The sequence below is a fragment of the Acomys minous genome (assembly GCF_964271855.1).
Source record: "Acomys minous genome assembly, chromosome: 7".
NCBI lineage: Eukaryota > Metazoa > Chordata > Mammalia > Rodentia > Muridae > Acomys > Acomys minous.
In genome coordinates this window covers 9,471,695-9,489,436 of record NC_140488.1, presented here as the reverse complement: position 1 = coordinate 9,489,436, position 17,742 = coordinate 9,471,695, and the positions used below count along the sequence as shown (strand labels likewise).

Sequence of the window (17,742 nt, the reverse complement as noted above, 5' to 3'; positions counted from 1 at the left end):
AGCCTACAGACCAGATAACACCATCTTTCCCTCTGCCTATCCAGTCTCTATGTCTTAACTGGGCAAAGCAGGGCTTCCTACAAATTGTTCCGACTTCTTGAAGTCAAAGAGCCACAATATGTATAATGTGGTATAAAATTGGATATTTTGTGATTTTTTTCCTAAATTTGACTTGACATCACATTGCAGTTTGCCTGTTGTCAGAATGGCATAGAGTATTTTATCACCTGTAAATACATTCTCAAGTACGAAATAGTAAAACATCAATACTTAGCTCTTTTTTCATTAACCATGTTACTCTATGTTACAAAAGGAGACATACTTACTGTAGTTTGGTACTGAACATGAGCATTCAATTCCAACTAAGTATGAAATTTTAAGTAAGCACCCTCATTTCTCAAAACAGGGATTACTTTATGGATCTTATACCTGTTTTGTCTCTCCCCAGGAGGAGCAAAGGAGTCCATAAAAGGCTTCTTTATGGAGGCCCAAGCAAGCTTAAATGCTTGCATATAATGTTTTTAATAACAAAAAGGTGATGCTTGGAGTTGAGTACAGATACTCAGCAGTAGATCTAGCTGCAAAACCACTGGCTCTTTTTGAGCAAGTGCTCATCTTTAGGCTCTAAATGGACAAAAGATCACTATATACTAGTACAAACATGCATGTATAGGTGTTTTGGGTTTTTTGTTTGCTTGTTTGTTTTGCTTTGTTTTTGAGACAGGGTTTCTCTATGTAACAGCCCTGGCTGTCTTAGACTTACTTTGTAGACCAGGCTGGCCTAGAACTCACAGAAATCTACCTGCCTCTTCCTCCTGAGTGCTGAGATTTTTGTTTTGTTTTTGAGACAGGATTTCTCTGTGTAGCTGTCCTGAACTCACTCTGTAGATCAGGTTGGCCTCGAACTCACAGAGATCCACCTGCCTCTGCTTCCCGAGTGTTGGGATTAAAGGTATGTGCCACCATGCTCGGCTGGTACATAGGCGTTCTTATCTGAGGGGTAGCAAAAACAGAAGAATAAATTCATATTTTCCAACTGTTAAGAAAATGAATAACAGTGGAAAGTTTGCTGTGATCTTAACACATATTACTTGTCTAACTCATTTTGAGAAGTAAAAGATCTTGCTCTTAACTTTCTTACTGAACATATCTTTTCAGGAAATTCTATTTGAACTACATTGCCCTGATTGTAGCCAAATTTGTCTATAGTAACTCAGTGAGTTGTTGCATGAAATTTCACATTTTCAAATACAGGGAATCAGCCCAAATAAAAAAATGCCATGGTGCATATACTCCTTTGTGGATTGATTGTCCAACAAGGTGGAACACTCCACTGGTAATTAAAGACAATTTGATTCCTAGCATATGAAATCAATGCAGAAGAACAGCTGGGTAAAATGGTATACCTGTGAAAGGTGATTTTATTATTTGCAGTGCCTGAAACATCTTTAAATAACTCAAAAGAATCCCTATAAAACAGTGGAAAAGGGGGATACAATATGCTTCTCCTTACCCTAGTTGATGATAAAGGGGCTAACACTTCTTTCCCTGGGTAGGTCTTACTACCCCTTAGTCAACTTTGGCAAAATACAAACTACTATTTATTTGTCTCTCTTCATTTGGCAAATGAAAATAATACACACGGAAAGAAAGACACCTCCCCATCTCTCTCCTTCTCTCTTCTTCTTCTTCTTCTTCTTCTTCTTTTCTTCTTCTTCTTCTTCTTCTTCTTCTTCTTCTTCTTCTTCTTCTTCTTCTTCTTCTTCTCTCTCTCTCTCTCTCTCTCTCTCTCTCTCTCTCTCTCTCTCTCTCTCTCTCTCTGTGTATAATATAACACAATGATGTGCAGTACACGTGCATTTTGGAATGATCAAGACATGGTAACTAAATAGCTATCATCTTAGGCACTACATTAACAATTTTCATATTTACTTTATACTATTAATAAAATGTTACTATTCCAGAAAATGAATTCTACAACTTTTTTCTCCTAACAAAAACATTGTACACTTTGACAACAACTCCCCATTCCTGCTATCTTCTTGCATAATTTACATGATTATATTTTAGAGACCAGCCATGATCAGGAAAACCACATACATTTAAAACAGATCAATGGGCATTGTAAAAATACCAAGTAATTAGAATTCTTCTTGAAATTTGTATCACACAGAGTTACTTAGGGGCAAGTTTTGATGACTACATAAGTAGCATTTGTCATTTGTCATTTGTCATGAATGTTATCAACTGGATACAAATATCCAAGTCAAAAAAACACTTGGAGACATCCTATCTTTTAAGTAGGTTAAGCATCCCTTCTAAATCTTGTGTGTATGTGTAATGTACTTACCATGCCCATTTTAAATAGTACTGGGGAAACTGTTTATCTGTGTCAGTGCTTGTCAGAATAATACTACAAATTCTGCTTCAGCAGAGCTGCTGTGAATGAAACTGTGAGGTATCTCCCTCATTACAGCTCTTCAAACATCAAAGGCTCTTTTTGAACTCGGTAATTATTGGAGAAAAAAGCATGTTTTATTGCTACCTGAGAGTTCTTACTAATATCACCTTTGAAATGACTAGTTACAGTACCTGCGAAGACTGAAAAGACTTATGTAACTTGCTTATTTAAAAAGATATTCACTAACTTTGATCCTTGTTCACCACTCCCATCACCATTCTTTATTTCTACCATTTCATTGATTTTTATATTTAGTTTTTATATATGAAAATGTTCAGTGAGCAACCCTACACATGCTGACTCCCTCCTGCTTAGCAAAATTTATCCCTCTGTTGCGGGGATTGTGAGAATGTGCTTTAATTATTCCTGCTCTCAGGGGAAAGCATGTTGGCTATGAGCCCTAAGACTTGAGCAAAATTTGAACAGCACTTCTTTTTCAAAGACTGCTTTAAAGAGCTGAGAAGGTGTGAATCCTGATAACAGAGGGTTGGGAGACTGAAGGGATTTTTCTGCTTGGAGCTATGAACTTACAAATACACTGGATGATTGGCATAGGAGAACCAAGGCAACAATTTCATAGAAACCTCTATGAGTGAAGGAATACTGTTTACCTGCCTCATCTTTGCAGGAAAAAAAAATAAAGATGGTGCACATCACCTTGTTACCACCTCTTAGGCTGCATTGATGGAAGATGTGTATCAGAGAATCCAGATTCAAGCTCCCTTCCTGGAGCTTTTATAGCATACTTGGAATGGAAAAAGTCCCAGACAGTCAGGATTCCTGCCTTGGGAGCATCTAAGATAGTGACAGAATTCAAGGATGGACGTGTGAAACAAAAGTTGAAAGTTTCCAAGAAGGAAATGAGTGTGGTATGAATATCTCAGTCTGAAGAAGAGGCACATCACAGGGGATACATGGAGCTGCTGTCTTCCAAAGCTCAGAGTCTCTTAGGCTGAAGCAGGAAGAGATGTGGTCCCTGTGCCTCTCAATTATTTTCACCAGGTAGCAGGCTTTGTGAGATAGGTACTTACCTTCACAATCAAGAGGGAGGCTTGTGATCCAGCTGTCTTACAGCAGCTTAGTTTGAGTCTCTCATTCTCCTTTGCCTTCAGTTTCCAATCTTCTAGATGGATTTATGATTATAACGTAACACTGGTCTTTTGGTGCCTTCATCATAATTCATAATAACTCATAATAATAATACTATTGTTAATAATATTCAAAAATCACAATTTCTCTTGTCTTTATAATAATACCACAAATTTCACATTATTTTTAAAAGGAGTCTTTAAAGCAACACATGTCTCAGTACATGGGCCCTACATCTGTCCAAATATATGGTACCCAGAGCTAAGGAATGAGAGGAGAAGATTGCCCTTTAAAGACTAGACAAACAACTCACCATTCTACCTATAGATCTCATCACTCAGTTTTCACTTTTCCATGTCACTTTCCAGTCCTTTCTTACCAGCAGATTGATCTTTACAAACCAAGATACCACACAGGCTGAACTTATTTCTCTGTAGTTCTATTGTCAAGACTTGAAATAACTACTTCACCAGCTTCCATTAACAATTTATCACCATCAGTTTTTGTTTTGTTTTGTTTGACTTAAAAGATGCTATTATTCTCAGGCATTATATATAAAGAAAGAGACTTTGGAGGCCGCAGCTCTAAATGAGATGTCTCCATCAAACCCTTCCCCTCAGAGCTCATGGAGCTTTGCAGAAGGGGAGGCAGAGAGAGTGTTAGCACCAGAGGCCAGCATAGAGGACACTAGGAAAACAAGACCCTCCAGATCAGTATGACTGAAGCTCACATGAACTCACAGATCCTGAGGATCATGCACAAGAACCGGGATGACAGGGGTCTGCTCCACATCCTCTGAGTATATATTATGGCTTTCAGTTTAGTCTTTTTATGAGATTCCTGAGTGTGTGAACAAGTGGATCTCTGATTGTTGTGCCTTCTCCTAGGCTCTTTTCCTTCAGTTGTTTTTAAACTATAGTTTACTTTGTTATGTTTTATTGTTATCTTTTAGAAGTCTTTATTTTTCTAATGAGAGACAGAAAGGGACTGGATCTGAATGGGAGGGGAGGAGAGAGGAGGAAGAACTGGGAGGAGTACAGGGAGGGAAAACTGTAATCAGAATAGATTAAATGATAAAAAAAAAGCTATTTTCAATAAAAGGAAAATATATGGCTACTCTAATAAAATAATTTAATTTAAAAGAATATTTCTTCCTTTTAGCCATCCTCCCTCCCTCCTATTATCATTGATTTATTCAGAAATGATTTACCAAAAGCTTGAAGTGCATTTAATTTTAGGAATGTAAAACATCACACTATAGACTATTAGGTAAAGGACTAAACAACGTGTAAATCTTCAAAGAAGACATAAGGTTCTGAACAGTATATGATTCTTCCTTTTGGAGTCCAGGAAGTAGTTATTATGGAGGTGGTAACATTTAAACACTTATTATGACTCTGCGTGGTGCCTGGAGAAGGCTGGCAGAAAAGAATGAAGGTGGCATGCCTATCATATACACACATATTGATGCGTATTGAATTGAGTGGTTAAATTGGAGGTAAACTCTGGGGAAGTGAGGGCCTTACTGTGAAATGACCTGGAAGCTGGGCAAGTACTTTGGTCGTATTTATAAAATTTTTTAAAAAATCATATTTTTCAGATTTTATGCTCATGTTTTTTTTTACAACATCTGTCATTTAAACTCCTTCTCACTAGACATCTTTCCTCAGAATGGAATCAAAGCTAAACAGTACTTCTCAGAGTGTGATACCCACTCTGGGTATATATATGACATTCCTTCCTTCCCTCATACTCTTCCAACCCAGCCCCAGAGATTATCCTGGTCTTGACATTCTTTTCTATATCTCAACTCATTTTAAGCACTTCATATAGAATAAGTAGTCCAATCATCTCTAGAACTCAGAGATATAGGTAATTCGATAATGTGTAATTTACAGAGGAGAAGCTGAGATCATTAAGTAAGGTACTTCAGAGGTCTCAATTGAGGGGATACTTTAGTGGGAAAAGAACAAAGAAGAGAAAGAAAAAATACAAATTAAGCCAGGCTGTGGTGGTGCAAACCTTTAGTTCCAGCACTTGGGAGGCAGAGGCAAGGCAGCATCTCTGTGAGTTCAAACCAATCTGGTCTACAGAGTGAGTCCAGCATAGTCAAAGCTACACAGAGATACCCTGTATTGAAAAAACAAACTAAATAAATAAATGTAAAAAAAAAATTAAAAAATACAAAATGCAGGAGAAAAAGGAAAGAGAAGAAAAAAATTTTTCAGAATCTGGTTTCGAGATCTAGATGTTGTGAGACTAGGGATCAGCTTATCTCTCCGAGTGTTTTTCCACCCACATACTAAAGCCCTAGTTTGAAGGACACCTTCTATCTTCTAAAGTATGGCTTTCTCTGGTCAATACACCTAAGACAGTGAGTTACTTTTCCTCTTCCCTGTGCTTATCCCAGAACTGGGTGATAATTACCCTCCATAAACCAGTCTTGTTTTTAAGCTATGTCAGAGCTCATCTAAAGGAGAGAACTACAATCATGGATGCCTTTAATTCTTCCCTTTGTATGCTGCTTAATCTTTTTGAAGTTCTCTAAGTTTCATTTTCCTCATCTGTACCTGTGTGTGTGTGTGTGTGTGTGTGTGTGTGTGTGTGTGTGTGTGTGTGAGATTTTCAAATCAAGGAACTTATGAATCTGTAAACTTACAAAGACAAACACAGTTTATAAGTTCTCAGTAAAATATGCTTACTAATCACAAACTGAAAATACCTCAATTTTTATAGAGAATATAAATCCCCATAAAGAAGAGAATAAACATATGCTAAGAAGAACCAGGAGAGCAACAATGTCCTTGGGAGAAGATTGGCACAGGCAAATGACCTATAGAACAGAACTAGCACTGGCTCACTTGGATATTTGCATCTAAAAACATTATTTTGAGTCATAAGAATCAAGCATTTTTGGAACACAGCCACAGCTGTTACACTATAATGGTAGAGTTGAGCAACAATGACAAAGACCATATGTTTCTCAGCTCGTTGTGGAAAAAGTTAGCTGACACTCTAAAATCTGGATCCTATAGGTGCTCCTGATCATACGATCGTCATAGAGTGGTTATTTACAAAGATCCTTACTTGAGTTTGTGACTATAATTTAGCCTCATTATGTTCTGTCATATATGATATTTCTGTCTGGTGGCTTTTTTGATAAGATAAAGATTCTTTATTGACATAAAGGTCGATGTGGTCATCCCTGCTCTCCCTGAAAACATAGTAGGTGTTGCAAAGGTAAGACATGCAGACACTGATGAGTCTGGTCCCATCTTCCAAAATAAAGACTGCAGTCTGCCATCTACCACGTCTACTAAGTGGCCACCAACCAGAACCATCCCCATCCTGTTCCCTCGATCTCAACGTGACTGCCAGCAGTGGTACCACTGGGACTGTCTCTGGGCAGCTGTGTTTGTTTACTGGGGTCCCCACTTCCACATCCTAGAAATCCCAGATTCGTGTCACATGTGGGCAACTGGCAGGGACTGTGGCTACTCTGGGCAATCAAGTTTCTTGTGTCCTTGATCCTCTCCACAAAGGAGCCAAGCTGGTACAGCTGACTGCCTCCAGCTTCAGCCCACAGTAGCTGTTCCATGAGTGGCCTCCTCCCTCCACCTAAAATTCCCACCAATTTTTAGGGCCTCCCAAGCCACTGCTAGGCCAGCTGTGATGACTTTCTTAGTACTACATGCAATAACAGTTATTGTATGAACATAGTATATTTTTTTCCAGGACCATGACATATAGTGTTCCGTATTTATGTACAGTGATGTTGGCTACATTTAAAAGATCTTTTAAATTTGTATATCTTGTTTATAAATGGCTTGTCCAGATTATCATTAAAATCAATGTCAAGAATATATAACATCAGTCATACAAAGTTGTGGAATGACTTCCTCCTCCTATTTACTTCATGCATCGCTACATTAGTGCACTGAAACAACTGATTGAGTATAAAGGCCATTCTAAAAACAAGTTTACAGTAAAAATATAAAGACCCTATGTTTTACTCTCCTGTCAGATGTTTGTTTTGATTAACTTTGGAACCTGTATTCAATTTCCTGAAGGTACAAATCTAAGCTTGCCCAGCATCTTTGTAATACAAATCTTTTTGAGCAGATAGAAATACTTGTTTAAAGTTAAGCTGATACAAATGGTTTTAATGCATCTAAGAAAGATTTCCCAGATAATTGAAATTATTAGATAATTTCACAGAATCCACATAATGGAAAATATTTTAAAGTGTATTTAATATTTTCCTGCCATCTTTAAAAGGTTATGTTGAACATGGTTTGGTGTTTCTTCATAACTTTGATATTATTATCAGCATCAGTTATTGTATTGTACTATAATAATATAGTATGCTGTAATTGTCTCCTCAAGGAACAGATAGGATGAATGTTTTTCTCCCATTAAATGGCCATAGACTTGTGTGAATTTTTAAGTTATGACTTTGTTATGCCATTTTTTAAGTTTTTAATTTTTATTCAATATTTTTACAAATACATTTATATTATTACACATATATACAATAAACTACATATAGCAAGAAGAACCATGAAACAGTCAGGAATTATAATATATACATATTATATATAAGTTACATTCATAATGTTTTGGCTATTAGTACTTGGCAGCCTTGAAGAAAACATCCGTTCTATCTTGGTGAGTCTAAAATTCTGAGTGTAAACCAATATCTAACATATCTCACCATTATCAACTTAAAACATGTATTTAGACCTAAATACATCTTACTCCCTAAACAACTAAGCTTAACTGTAAAACTAAACTATCTGGTCTTCAACCCCATAAGAGACTTGAGAAGGAATAAAGTTAATTACCTGAGTATACAGGGAATACAGGTTAGCAGCTTTCCAAATGAGATGACAGAGTTTGCTGACTGAACAGTCACCCAAAATTCTCTATAACATTGGAGCATCATCTTCAGCCTTCTGGCCCAATATATCTGACAGACATATTTGTCAGGCAGGAACTACTGAGGACTTGCTTATCCTGTCTTGGCAGAGTATGGCTGTCAACTCTGCCTGCATCCAAGCTTCCCCTTTTTTAGGCAGACGTTTTTCCATTTTCAATGTACCCTTCTGCTTTAACTTTTGGTCTTTCCCAGTGATATGACCTCTACAAATAAATTCTCTTCCATGCCATTTATCTTAGTTAGGGTTTCCATTACTGTGAAGAGACACCATGACAAAAGGCAACTCTTATAAAGGAAAACTTTTAATTGGAGCTGGCTTACAGTTTCAGAGGTTTAGTCTATTCTTATCACTGTGAGAAGTATAGCATCATGCATGCAGTCATGGTGCTGGAGACGAAGCTGGGAGCTCTACATCTTGACTTACAGGCAGCGAAAAGGAGAGTGGATGTGTTTCACACTGAGCATGGCTAGCATGTAAGACCTCAAAGCCTGTCTACACACTGATATACTTTCTCTAACAAGGCCACACCTTATGGCCAAGCATTCAAACACATGAATCTGTGGGAGCCAAACCTATTCAAACCACCACAACATCTGTCATTTTCTTAATGATAGGATCTAATGGTTCAACATTTTAGAGACTTTTTGTCAAAATGCAGTTAGTTCTCTAGAGACAGAGATACAAAACACAGCATTCAGGAGGTAAATATAAGAAATGTGTAATGACATATATGTATAGAAATGTAATGGTAAAACCTATGATCCTGCACAGCAACACAATTTTTTAGTTCCGTGTTCCATGACTTTTCCTTTCTATTGATTAATTTGTTTTTGACAGTTTCATGTGGATGTGTATATAGTGCATTCTACTTACTTTTACTAGCCCTCAACTCTCCTTCCACATCTGTCAAAACCTTTTCTTCCCTAACAGACCTTTACCCACAAACATGTCCTTTTTGTTTGTTTGTTTGTTTTATTTGGTGACTCCAGTGATTTTTAACAAAGATCTTCCGTGTAGTTGTGGGCTGAAGAGCTATTCCTTTGATTCTTGTGGGTCCACTGTTTGGCTCACAAGTCAAGACAGTGACTATTCCTCCTCTAGAATGCACCAGTTGCTAATACTTCATTCAGCAGGAAAGTTACATTCCATAAGCCCCTCCCCAATCCACAATTGGCATTTGACAGACCTGTCTTGTGCTGGCCCAGTGCAGGCAGCCATAGCTGCTATGAGATCATGTTTGTAATTTGGGGGCTGTGTCTTGAAGATAGCATTTCACAGCCCTTCTCACTCTCTTCTTGCTCTTACAGTACTTCATTCTCTTTCTCAGTATTCCTTCTACCTCACAGAGGGTGGCATAAATGTCTTGTTTAAGACTGCATGTTCATCTGTCACCTATTCTTAGCATCTTGGGCTGCCATGAGACTGTATTCACCTACATTCATTACAAATAGAAGCTTCTCTAATTAAGGAAGGATGGGGGTGACAATGGCCTATGAGTATAAACATAGATATTGAGGATCTAGTTTGGTGGTATATCAGTTTATTTAAACAATAGCGAGTCCTCCCCTGGGCCTACTTTTGTTTTTTATTTGTTTATTTTGTTTTCATAAGGTTTACAGTACCAAACAAAAATATTTAAAAGACAGGTCTTTATAAGTTTTAGAAGCCTTTGAGCAATAAACTTTATGAATGAATTAGTGACAATCTTTAGCTGAGAGGGTTTTCCTACTTCTTGTTGAGTTAATTGTAGTTTTCTAGAGTGATCATCACAGAAGTCAAAATTCATGTGAAACAGGTACAATAAATAGACTGAAAACATGACTGTCAGATAAAGCACAGCACAGTCATATGGTTCTTGGCCTATTATTTTTTAAAGACAAATCATGCTGTGATCTTTTTGCTTCTGTATAGTATAAGATTCAACCTAATGAATACATTATATAAAACAATGACTATGATAAAGCCAATTATATATTTATTTTCTTTGCAGTGATAGCAATGGAACCCAGAACCTTGCTTGAGTTGACTGCCTCTGGTTTTGCTCTGTAGTCCTTGACAGTTCTCTACTGATTCCATTAATTATTGTGTATGACCTGATATATTTGTTACTTTTCTATTGCTGTGGTAAAATATCATTATCAAAGCAACTTAAAGAAGGAAGGGTCTGTTTGCACTTTATGGTTCCAGAAAGGTAAAAATCTCTCACCATCATGACAAGGACATATGGCAGGTATGAATGATGAGAGAGCTCTTACCTCCAGTCTTAAAGAGTAAACTGATAAAAGCATATAACCTTGAAGCCTCAAACCCCAGCCCCATTGGCATACTTCCTACAGCAAGTCCACACCTCCTAAAACTACTCAAGCAGCACCACCAACTGAGGACAAAGGTATTTCGCAGGGACCATAGGGGACATTATCATTTGAACAACCCCTGAACATTACTGCAATGCCTTTGCCTGAAGTTTTTATCAAGCTCTGCAGAGGTGTGCCACCCTCCCTGAAAGACTTGTGAGTTCAAGTGTAGATTTCTCAAAACAGTGAATGCATTTTGTGAAGAGTGACTTTAAAATAAACTTTAAATCCTTTAACTAATATAGTCTACTAACATAATTCAAATTGCTTCCTATACCTCAACAGGCTTGTAATACAGTTTGATGATCACAACTTTCAAAATAAGTTAAAATTTGCACATTTAAAAAATGTTTTTTAACCAAGGGAGAAACTTGATATATTTATTAATTACAATCATATTTACACTTTTACAAAAACCATGATCATCTGTTTGGTTGAACCAAGTCCCCTTGACTTTCTAAGAGGCATCATTGCCTAGCTAAGAAATAAGTTATACACTTAAATTATATATGGGCCATTTGTTCATATGTGGCATGCAGTTCCAAATAGACATTATTCTTACTTTTAATTATATTAAGTTGGCTTCTGCTTGTAGGTACAAATACAGCCACACACAGAAATTTGACTAATGTAAATGTCAACAGGGATTTTTTTGTAAACATTAACAATAACAGATAACTATCCTTACCCCTGTATCATTTTAGTAATGTCTGTGTTGTATGTTTTCCCCCTTACAGGAGTCTCAGCATCTGACTTCAGGATTCACCTTACAAAGTAAGTGGGTTTTGTTTTTCCACTTCCTTTTTACGCCAATCATCCATATTCTTACTTCCCTTTCTATTTCCTTCTTTTCTCCTTAATGTCATTAAAACAAGAATGATGATAACAAAAGGTTACTCTGATTGACTCTTCTAGTTCCTATTTTCATCTGCTATTATGACAGAAGAGTATGAAACTCTCTGGGAGGGCCACATGTTTGGAAAGTAATTTCTTTATAAATACTCATGTGACTGTAGAAGCATGAACGGTAATTGTTTGTGTCTTTTCTATTCAGAATGGAGTGACCCAGGCAGCAGAGCTTCTACAAAGTCAGTACCACTCAAGTCGTGAGTATTTGGCCTTTCAACCCAGTGTTGAGCTACTGCTCCCTTGCTTTTTGTTTCTTTGAGACTATGAACTCCTAATTTCAAGTTAGTAAAGCAGTAATCAAGCCCGCATTCCCTTCGTGCATTTCAGCTGTGATAACATATATATCCTAACATGCCATATGACATGGATTTCTAATAGTTCTAGATTCTAGAGATCAGAGGTAAAGTCACCAGTAGAAATGGTGTCTGCTGACATAGCCTTATTTTCTCTTAAAGTTCATATGTTAGAAGTGGCAAGAGGTTGCTCTGAAATGGCTCTTACAAAGACACAAATCTCATTCATGAAGGCTCACCTACAGGACAGACTTATCTCTCCAAAATCCCACCTTGTACTCTCATCTCCTGGAGAAGTGTATCAAATATTCACTTTAAAAGACACAATCATTTAAATTAAAGTACCTGTGGTCAGCAAGTAGGAGTAAAAAACGAATTCGGTCAGTAATTGGGTATTTAATGATGTAGACACAATCAATACGTGAAAACAACTGTGACTTCAGTGAAAAAAAACTAGATATTGGTTCCCCACATTTTGATGAGGTATTGAGGTTCATTTAACTTTGGGTACAGACATCATTCTAAACAAAAGCCATCCTCAGCTACTAGGAAGGGCAAAGAATGGGCTTGAAAGGCAATGTGGCTTGCCAAGCCCCCACTGTTTGCAGATCATTTGTCATCCGTATATTACAGCCAAACAAGGACAGCCAGGAAGACTGGGAAAAAATGGCATAGTACCAGAATGAAGTTTAGAAGTTAAAGCTTTGCAATTCACTCTTCCACTGTCTTCATTTTTTATTAATGTCAACCAGAGGAAGAGTTTATAGAAAACCAATTTCCTCAGATTAACTATGGTAGATTTTTTAAAAAAAATATATCCATTTGCCCAAGAGTATATCAATGGGGGTGTTTCTGTCATAACTTCTTTCCTTCCTGATAATTGAAAATGGAAGTTAACATTTCTGTGTAATAGTATGTACTTGAAATTTTTAAAAATGAAATAATTTATGGCACACAAGTGGCCTAATGACACACTTGAAGTGAATTGTTCACCTTTTGGAAGATCATGAATAATTGTATAAAACTGGGAATGACTCCAACTAGACTGAGACATAGCCAATGGTGCTTACACTCCACATTTTTATTGCAGTGTAGTAATTCAAGCACAAAGCTCTGACCTGATCACAAGTACTTTTTTGTTGTTGTTTTGGTTAGTTTTTGAAGCTGGCCCGTACCTTGTAATTAAAAACTCAACTTTAACAATCAGAAGTCTTCAATTTTACAGTATAAGAAAAAACAAGGAAAAGGAATAATAAATCCACATTTTTAATGTAATTGCCACATTAATGGAAATACAGAAGTCAAAACATCTCTGATATTGTGCATTTCATGTTCATCAATCACATAAACTGCTCTTTTTATTGTTATAAATGAGCCATGAATCTTATTTCCTTATGCCACTCCTAAATTACCATCTTCTTCCTGTAAAATATAATATACATAAATACACATTCAGGAAGTCAGTGCAAGTTTGCAAACAAGGGAGAATGTAATCTTGTATTTTAATGGCAAAATGATCTTACTCCTAAAGCATGTATGTTAGAATTCCATCATGGAATATGCTGCTTATGCCACAGATTGAAATATTTCTGTGACATACACCTAATACTAGCTTGTCAAGGAAGCTTAAAGTTGGAAGCTGCATTTCCAAAAAACCAGCATTTTACTGCATGGTGTATAGTGCAGACAGTAAGACTAAAATTCTCTCTAGTAAGTGTTACTAAGACTTGAAGATTCTAAGTCTGTTTTATGAATGAGCCCCCTCCAAGTATGGTCCACCAGACTGTACTTCAAATACTTCCAATATTATGGAAATATATTGATTTAACACCAGGAAGATGAGAGTTGTAATGAAATTATTTTTATTTTAGCTTTCAAATTCTTGTCAGCCCAGTCATCATTATTATTTTCTCACATTTTACCTCAGTATATTCTTAAGCCAACTTTTAAGATTGTCCATTTGGCACGGTAATCCTGAGGGTGATTAGGAGCATTCTGAGTGTAGACCAACTTCCAGTGTTTGGAACATGGTAAGAAGTAACTCCTAAGAGAAACAGACTATGGGAAACACCCACTTAAGGCCAGCAAGTGTCTCAGGCACGTTGCCTACTGCTTAGTACAGTAGAGAGAGATTAGAGCCTTAGGAAAAAGAATCTCTTAAATACTGTGAAGATAATCTACTCATGTCCTGAGCTTGGTTTGCTTTATCTGCTTGACAAGATGTAGATCTTCCATTTAAGTGCTGATTCCTTACAAGAACCGTCCGTACACATGGGCACCAATCCAGTGATCACTCAGTGGGTCTGAGTTCAGGCTTGTAATTACTCAGGCTCCCTATTTGTTCTTAATATTTGCTACTCTTTCCTTAAGCAAACCCAAGCCCTTAAGTGGCCTTCTGGAGAAATAAGTATTTTCCTACTTTGTTGATATATACATAGGGCTCTTACCTGCTCCAATTGAATCTGTAAATTTTCATGAGATAAGAGAATATGACTGGGTGAATTTAGGCGTCTCTGTTCCATGGCAGTCATGGTATTGGTGAAAAACACTGGATGGAGAAGACACAAATTTAAACCACAGTGTAATTTATCTTTATTTTAAAGTATACAAAGTCCATTATATGGAATTTAGGCAACTAAATGAGCAAATGTGTATACACATATGTGTCCGCCCACAAAAGCTTTTTTTAGACTCCAAATATAAGCACACTCTTTAGAAATTAAACTTAACTACATAAAAGGGTCTTTTACTTTAATCCTTAATAATTTCTAGAAGGATGAAAAACCTGCTGTCAGCTGCCTCCCCTGCCATTCGCCTCCACTGCCATTCTTTGTCCTCTGTGAGACTGAGTTATACTCTTTAACATGACCTTCCTCAGATCTTCTACATCCAATAGTTTCTAATCTCCTCTATAAATGGTTTGTGTTCCCCCAAAAGGAAAAAGTATGAATGTCAAAAAGTCTAATTATTTTTCCTAGGAATATACAAATTGTATGTTTGAGCACAAATGTCATGTGCATTCTGTACATAACAGTTACTAAATTCAGGCTCTTACTGGATACACCAGATAATTTTTTTTTTTTTTTACATTCTTAAGAAACCCACGAAGGGCCAATAAAGGAGGTAACAAAACTTGTGTTTTCTCTCCATGGTTTCATCAAATTGATCGTGATACATCAAGTACTTGCCACTACAACATTTTTACTTGCATCTTTATATTTGAATTTTGGGATGCATTTAAAAACAACACTAACAGCAGATGAGATATACTCAGTTGCCTGGAGAAGAGTTATAGATATCTTCCACGAACCCATCAGTGTCCATTCAGTTAGCCTTTAAACTCTATTGTTTTGTGAGTACTGATGAGAAGATAGCAACTCTAAATACCAAGTTGTTAAACTTGGTTATTAGCATTTGCACTCTGCCCACCTGGAAACCATTCAGAGCCCCTCCTATCCAGGCAACTCTGTGTTTTAAGGCATGCTATTGACAGTGTCTGGATAGTTTCTATACAAGCCCCAATATAAATTTAGATGTAATCATGATGCGTTTTCCTTGCCATAAAACCAATACCTCTACTTATAGTGTTTGACTGTGTGTTTGAAAATACAGCCATGAATCCAGAGAATTGATGATAGGCCATGTGAGGTCAGATTTAATATATCCAGCCACAGTTTCCATAAGCATAGTTAATATGTTTATGGCATGAGCAAATTTCATGCAAGTAGTTCTAGGTAGTAAGCAAGGAAACTATGCTAGTACATGAATGGCAGAAACATTAAATAATGCCCATTGTATTTCTGATAACACCTTTCAGGATGATCTTATCAGTCACTCTGAAGCTATAGTCCAGTATTTGTCTTTAAAGCTTATGCAGACCACTTGGAAGATAAATTAACCATGCACCTTTATCTCAGAAGGACATTTGGGCTACAGAGAGTAACTGTCTTTCAGATAAAATAATCTAAATGTAGGCTAAGTGCGTGTGTGTGTGTGTGTGTGTGTGTGTGTGTGTGTGTGTGTTTGTGTGTGTTAAAATCTTCCTCACTTCCTTCAAGAGTGGGTTGTCCTTTTACACGTTATCTGATAGGTTCAGGAATTTGATACAACAATTTGACCTTTTGTTTAGGCTTATTGGTACATAATCACAGAACATGGGATGTAAAAACAAGAGGATCAAATTATTGAGGTTTGAGGCTAAACCTGAGCCAAACGAGACTGACCTTATTAAAAAAAAATTTAAGAAAGAGAGGAAAAGAAGCAGGGGTGGGGGTGCATATTGGCCTCTGCGTCCTGATACAAGCCTTTAAAGAGACTTGTAGAGCTGGTTGGTAGAAATGAGTCCCACAAGAAATTATATCCTCTGCCTTGTAAGATACAAAACTTGATAAAATTGCTTTATTTAACTCAACTCAACTATCATCATCTCTAAAGTTTCTCTAAATGTTATGAAGATTTCATTACCATAGAGAATAGCAAGTTTATGAGAATGTGTTTTTCAGAGTGCGATAACCGATAGAAACAAAACATTATTTTTTAGATGAATTTTCACCGATTTAACAACAACAAAAATCCTCACATTCATTATAGCCGTGACCATCCTCCTGCCAAAACTTTCATCATCAAAAATGTTTCCTTTGAGAGTTTGATTTGAGATTTCTGAACTGCTCTGCCTTATTGCACAGCAATAACCCACATTCTCTAGCAATTTCAGATGTTCTCTCCTAAGTAGATATTTGGTCTGTTACTTGGATGTAATTTGGTAGCAAAATGGCTGTGTTGTAGTAGGAAAGTGTTATTTTCTTAATCAGATTAATTCTTAATCAAAATATGTGCTTTGGTACTTGAAATTTAGCAATGCTAATCATCACTTTGAGTTAACCCAACAACTTACTTCCCTGAAAAATCTGGTAATCTCAGTGACTTTCAGTCTTTGCAACCATTCCATTTTTTGAACTAAAATTAAAAACCTGCCAGAGCTCCTTTTTAACCTCTCTTCTATGCCCTGTATATCACATCTTGCCAACTTTTCCAAAGGACTTAATATATTTTTGGAAGTTCTCCACTGCATCAGGGACAGCCACCTGGAAGCAGAGAAAACAAAATTTGGCAGTCTGTTCAAGCTGTGAATTAAAGGTAATTCACAGTTTGAAATGAACCAGCATGAGGTCCTTAAGAAGAGTAATCAGACATCAAGAGGATTTTATATTGAGAGTTGTATATTGGCTAATGTTTCAACAAGCAATATTGGCATTTGGAGGGTTCACATCAAGGCATGCAGAAGCTGTTGTGGCTTGATGGGTGCCAAGACTGAGACCTGAGGCTCCCTTAAAAGGAGCTAGAGTCATCTACTTCCAACATCAGACATCTTTTTACTTACTTAATATAGTTGAGAGATTACATTTGATTTATATGGTGTTGTTCATAGTTCCAACACTATATTAACATTTGAGTATTTTAGATGGATTTTGAGATACCTATATAATTAGAAAAATGTTTTTTTTTAATTTCTCTGAAAAAAGTTGGGTAACTTGTCTATTTGATTTGCGTTCATTCATTCGTCTATCCATCCATTCATCCCTTAAGGTTTTCATTTCTTCCAACAAATATGTTCAGCACCTACTGTTATGATTAATAAAAAGAAAATAAGATGATAAGATAATAAGATGCCAGACAACAGATATTATATTATATGA

At 36.7% G+C, this 17,742-nt stretch overlaps 1 protein-coding gene across 5 annotated transcripts in view; it reads left to right on the top strand.

Moving 5' to 3' along the window:
- Positions 1-17,742, top strand: part of AFF2 (ALF transcription elongation factor 2) — a 483,479-nt gene that overhangs the window by 324,260 nt on the left and 141,477 nt on the right. For 3 of the 5 annotated variants that reach the window (XM_084788922.1, XM_084788918.1, XM_084788919.1), the window contains exons 5-6: positions 11,582-11,618; positions 11,899-11,950. In XM_084788922.1, the coding sequence (XP_084645048.1) occupies positions 11,582-11,618; positions 11,899-11,950 (89 nt within the window). The remainder of the gene's footprint in view (positions 1-11,581; positions 11,619-11,898; positions 11,951-17,742) is intronic. The other 2 variants (XM_084788921.1, XM_084788920.1) reach the window with 1 other exon arrangement.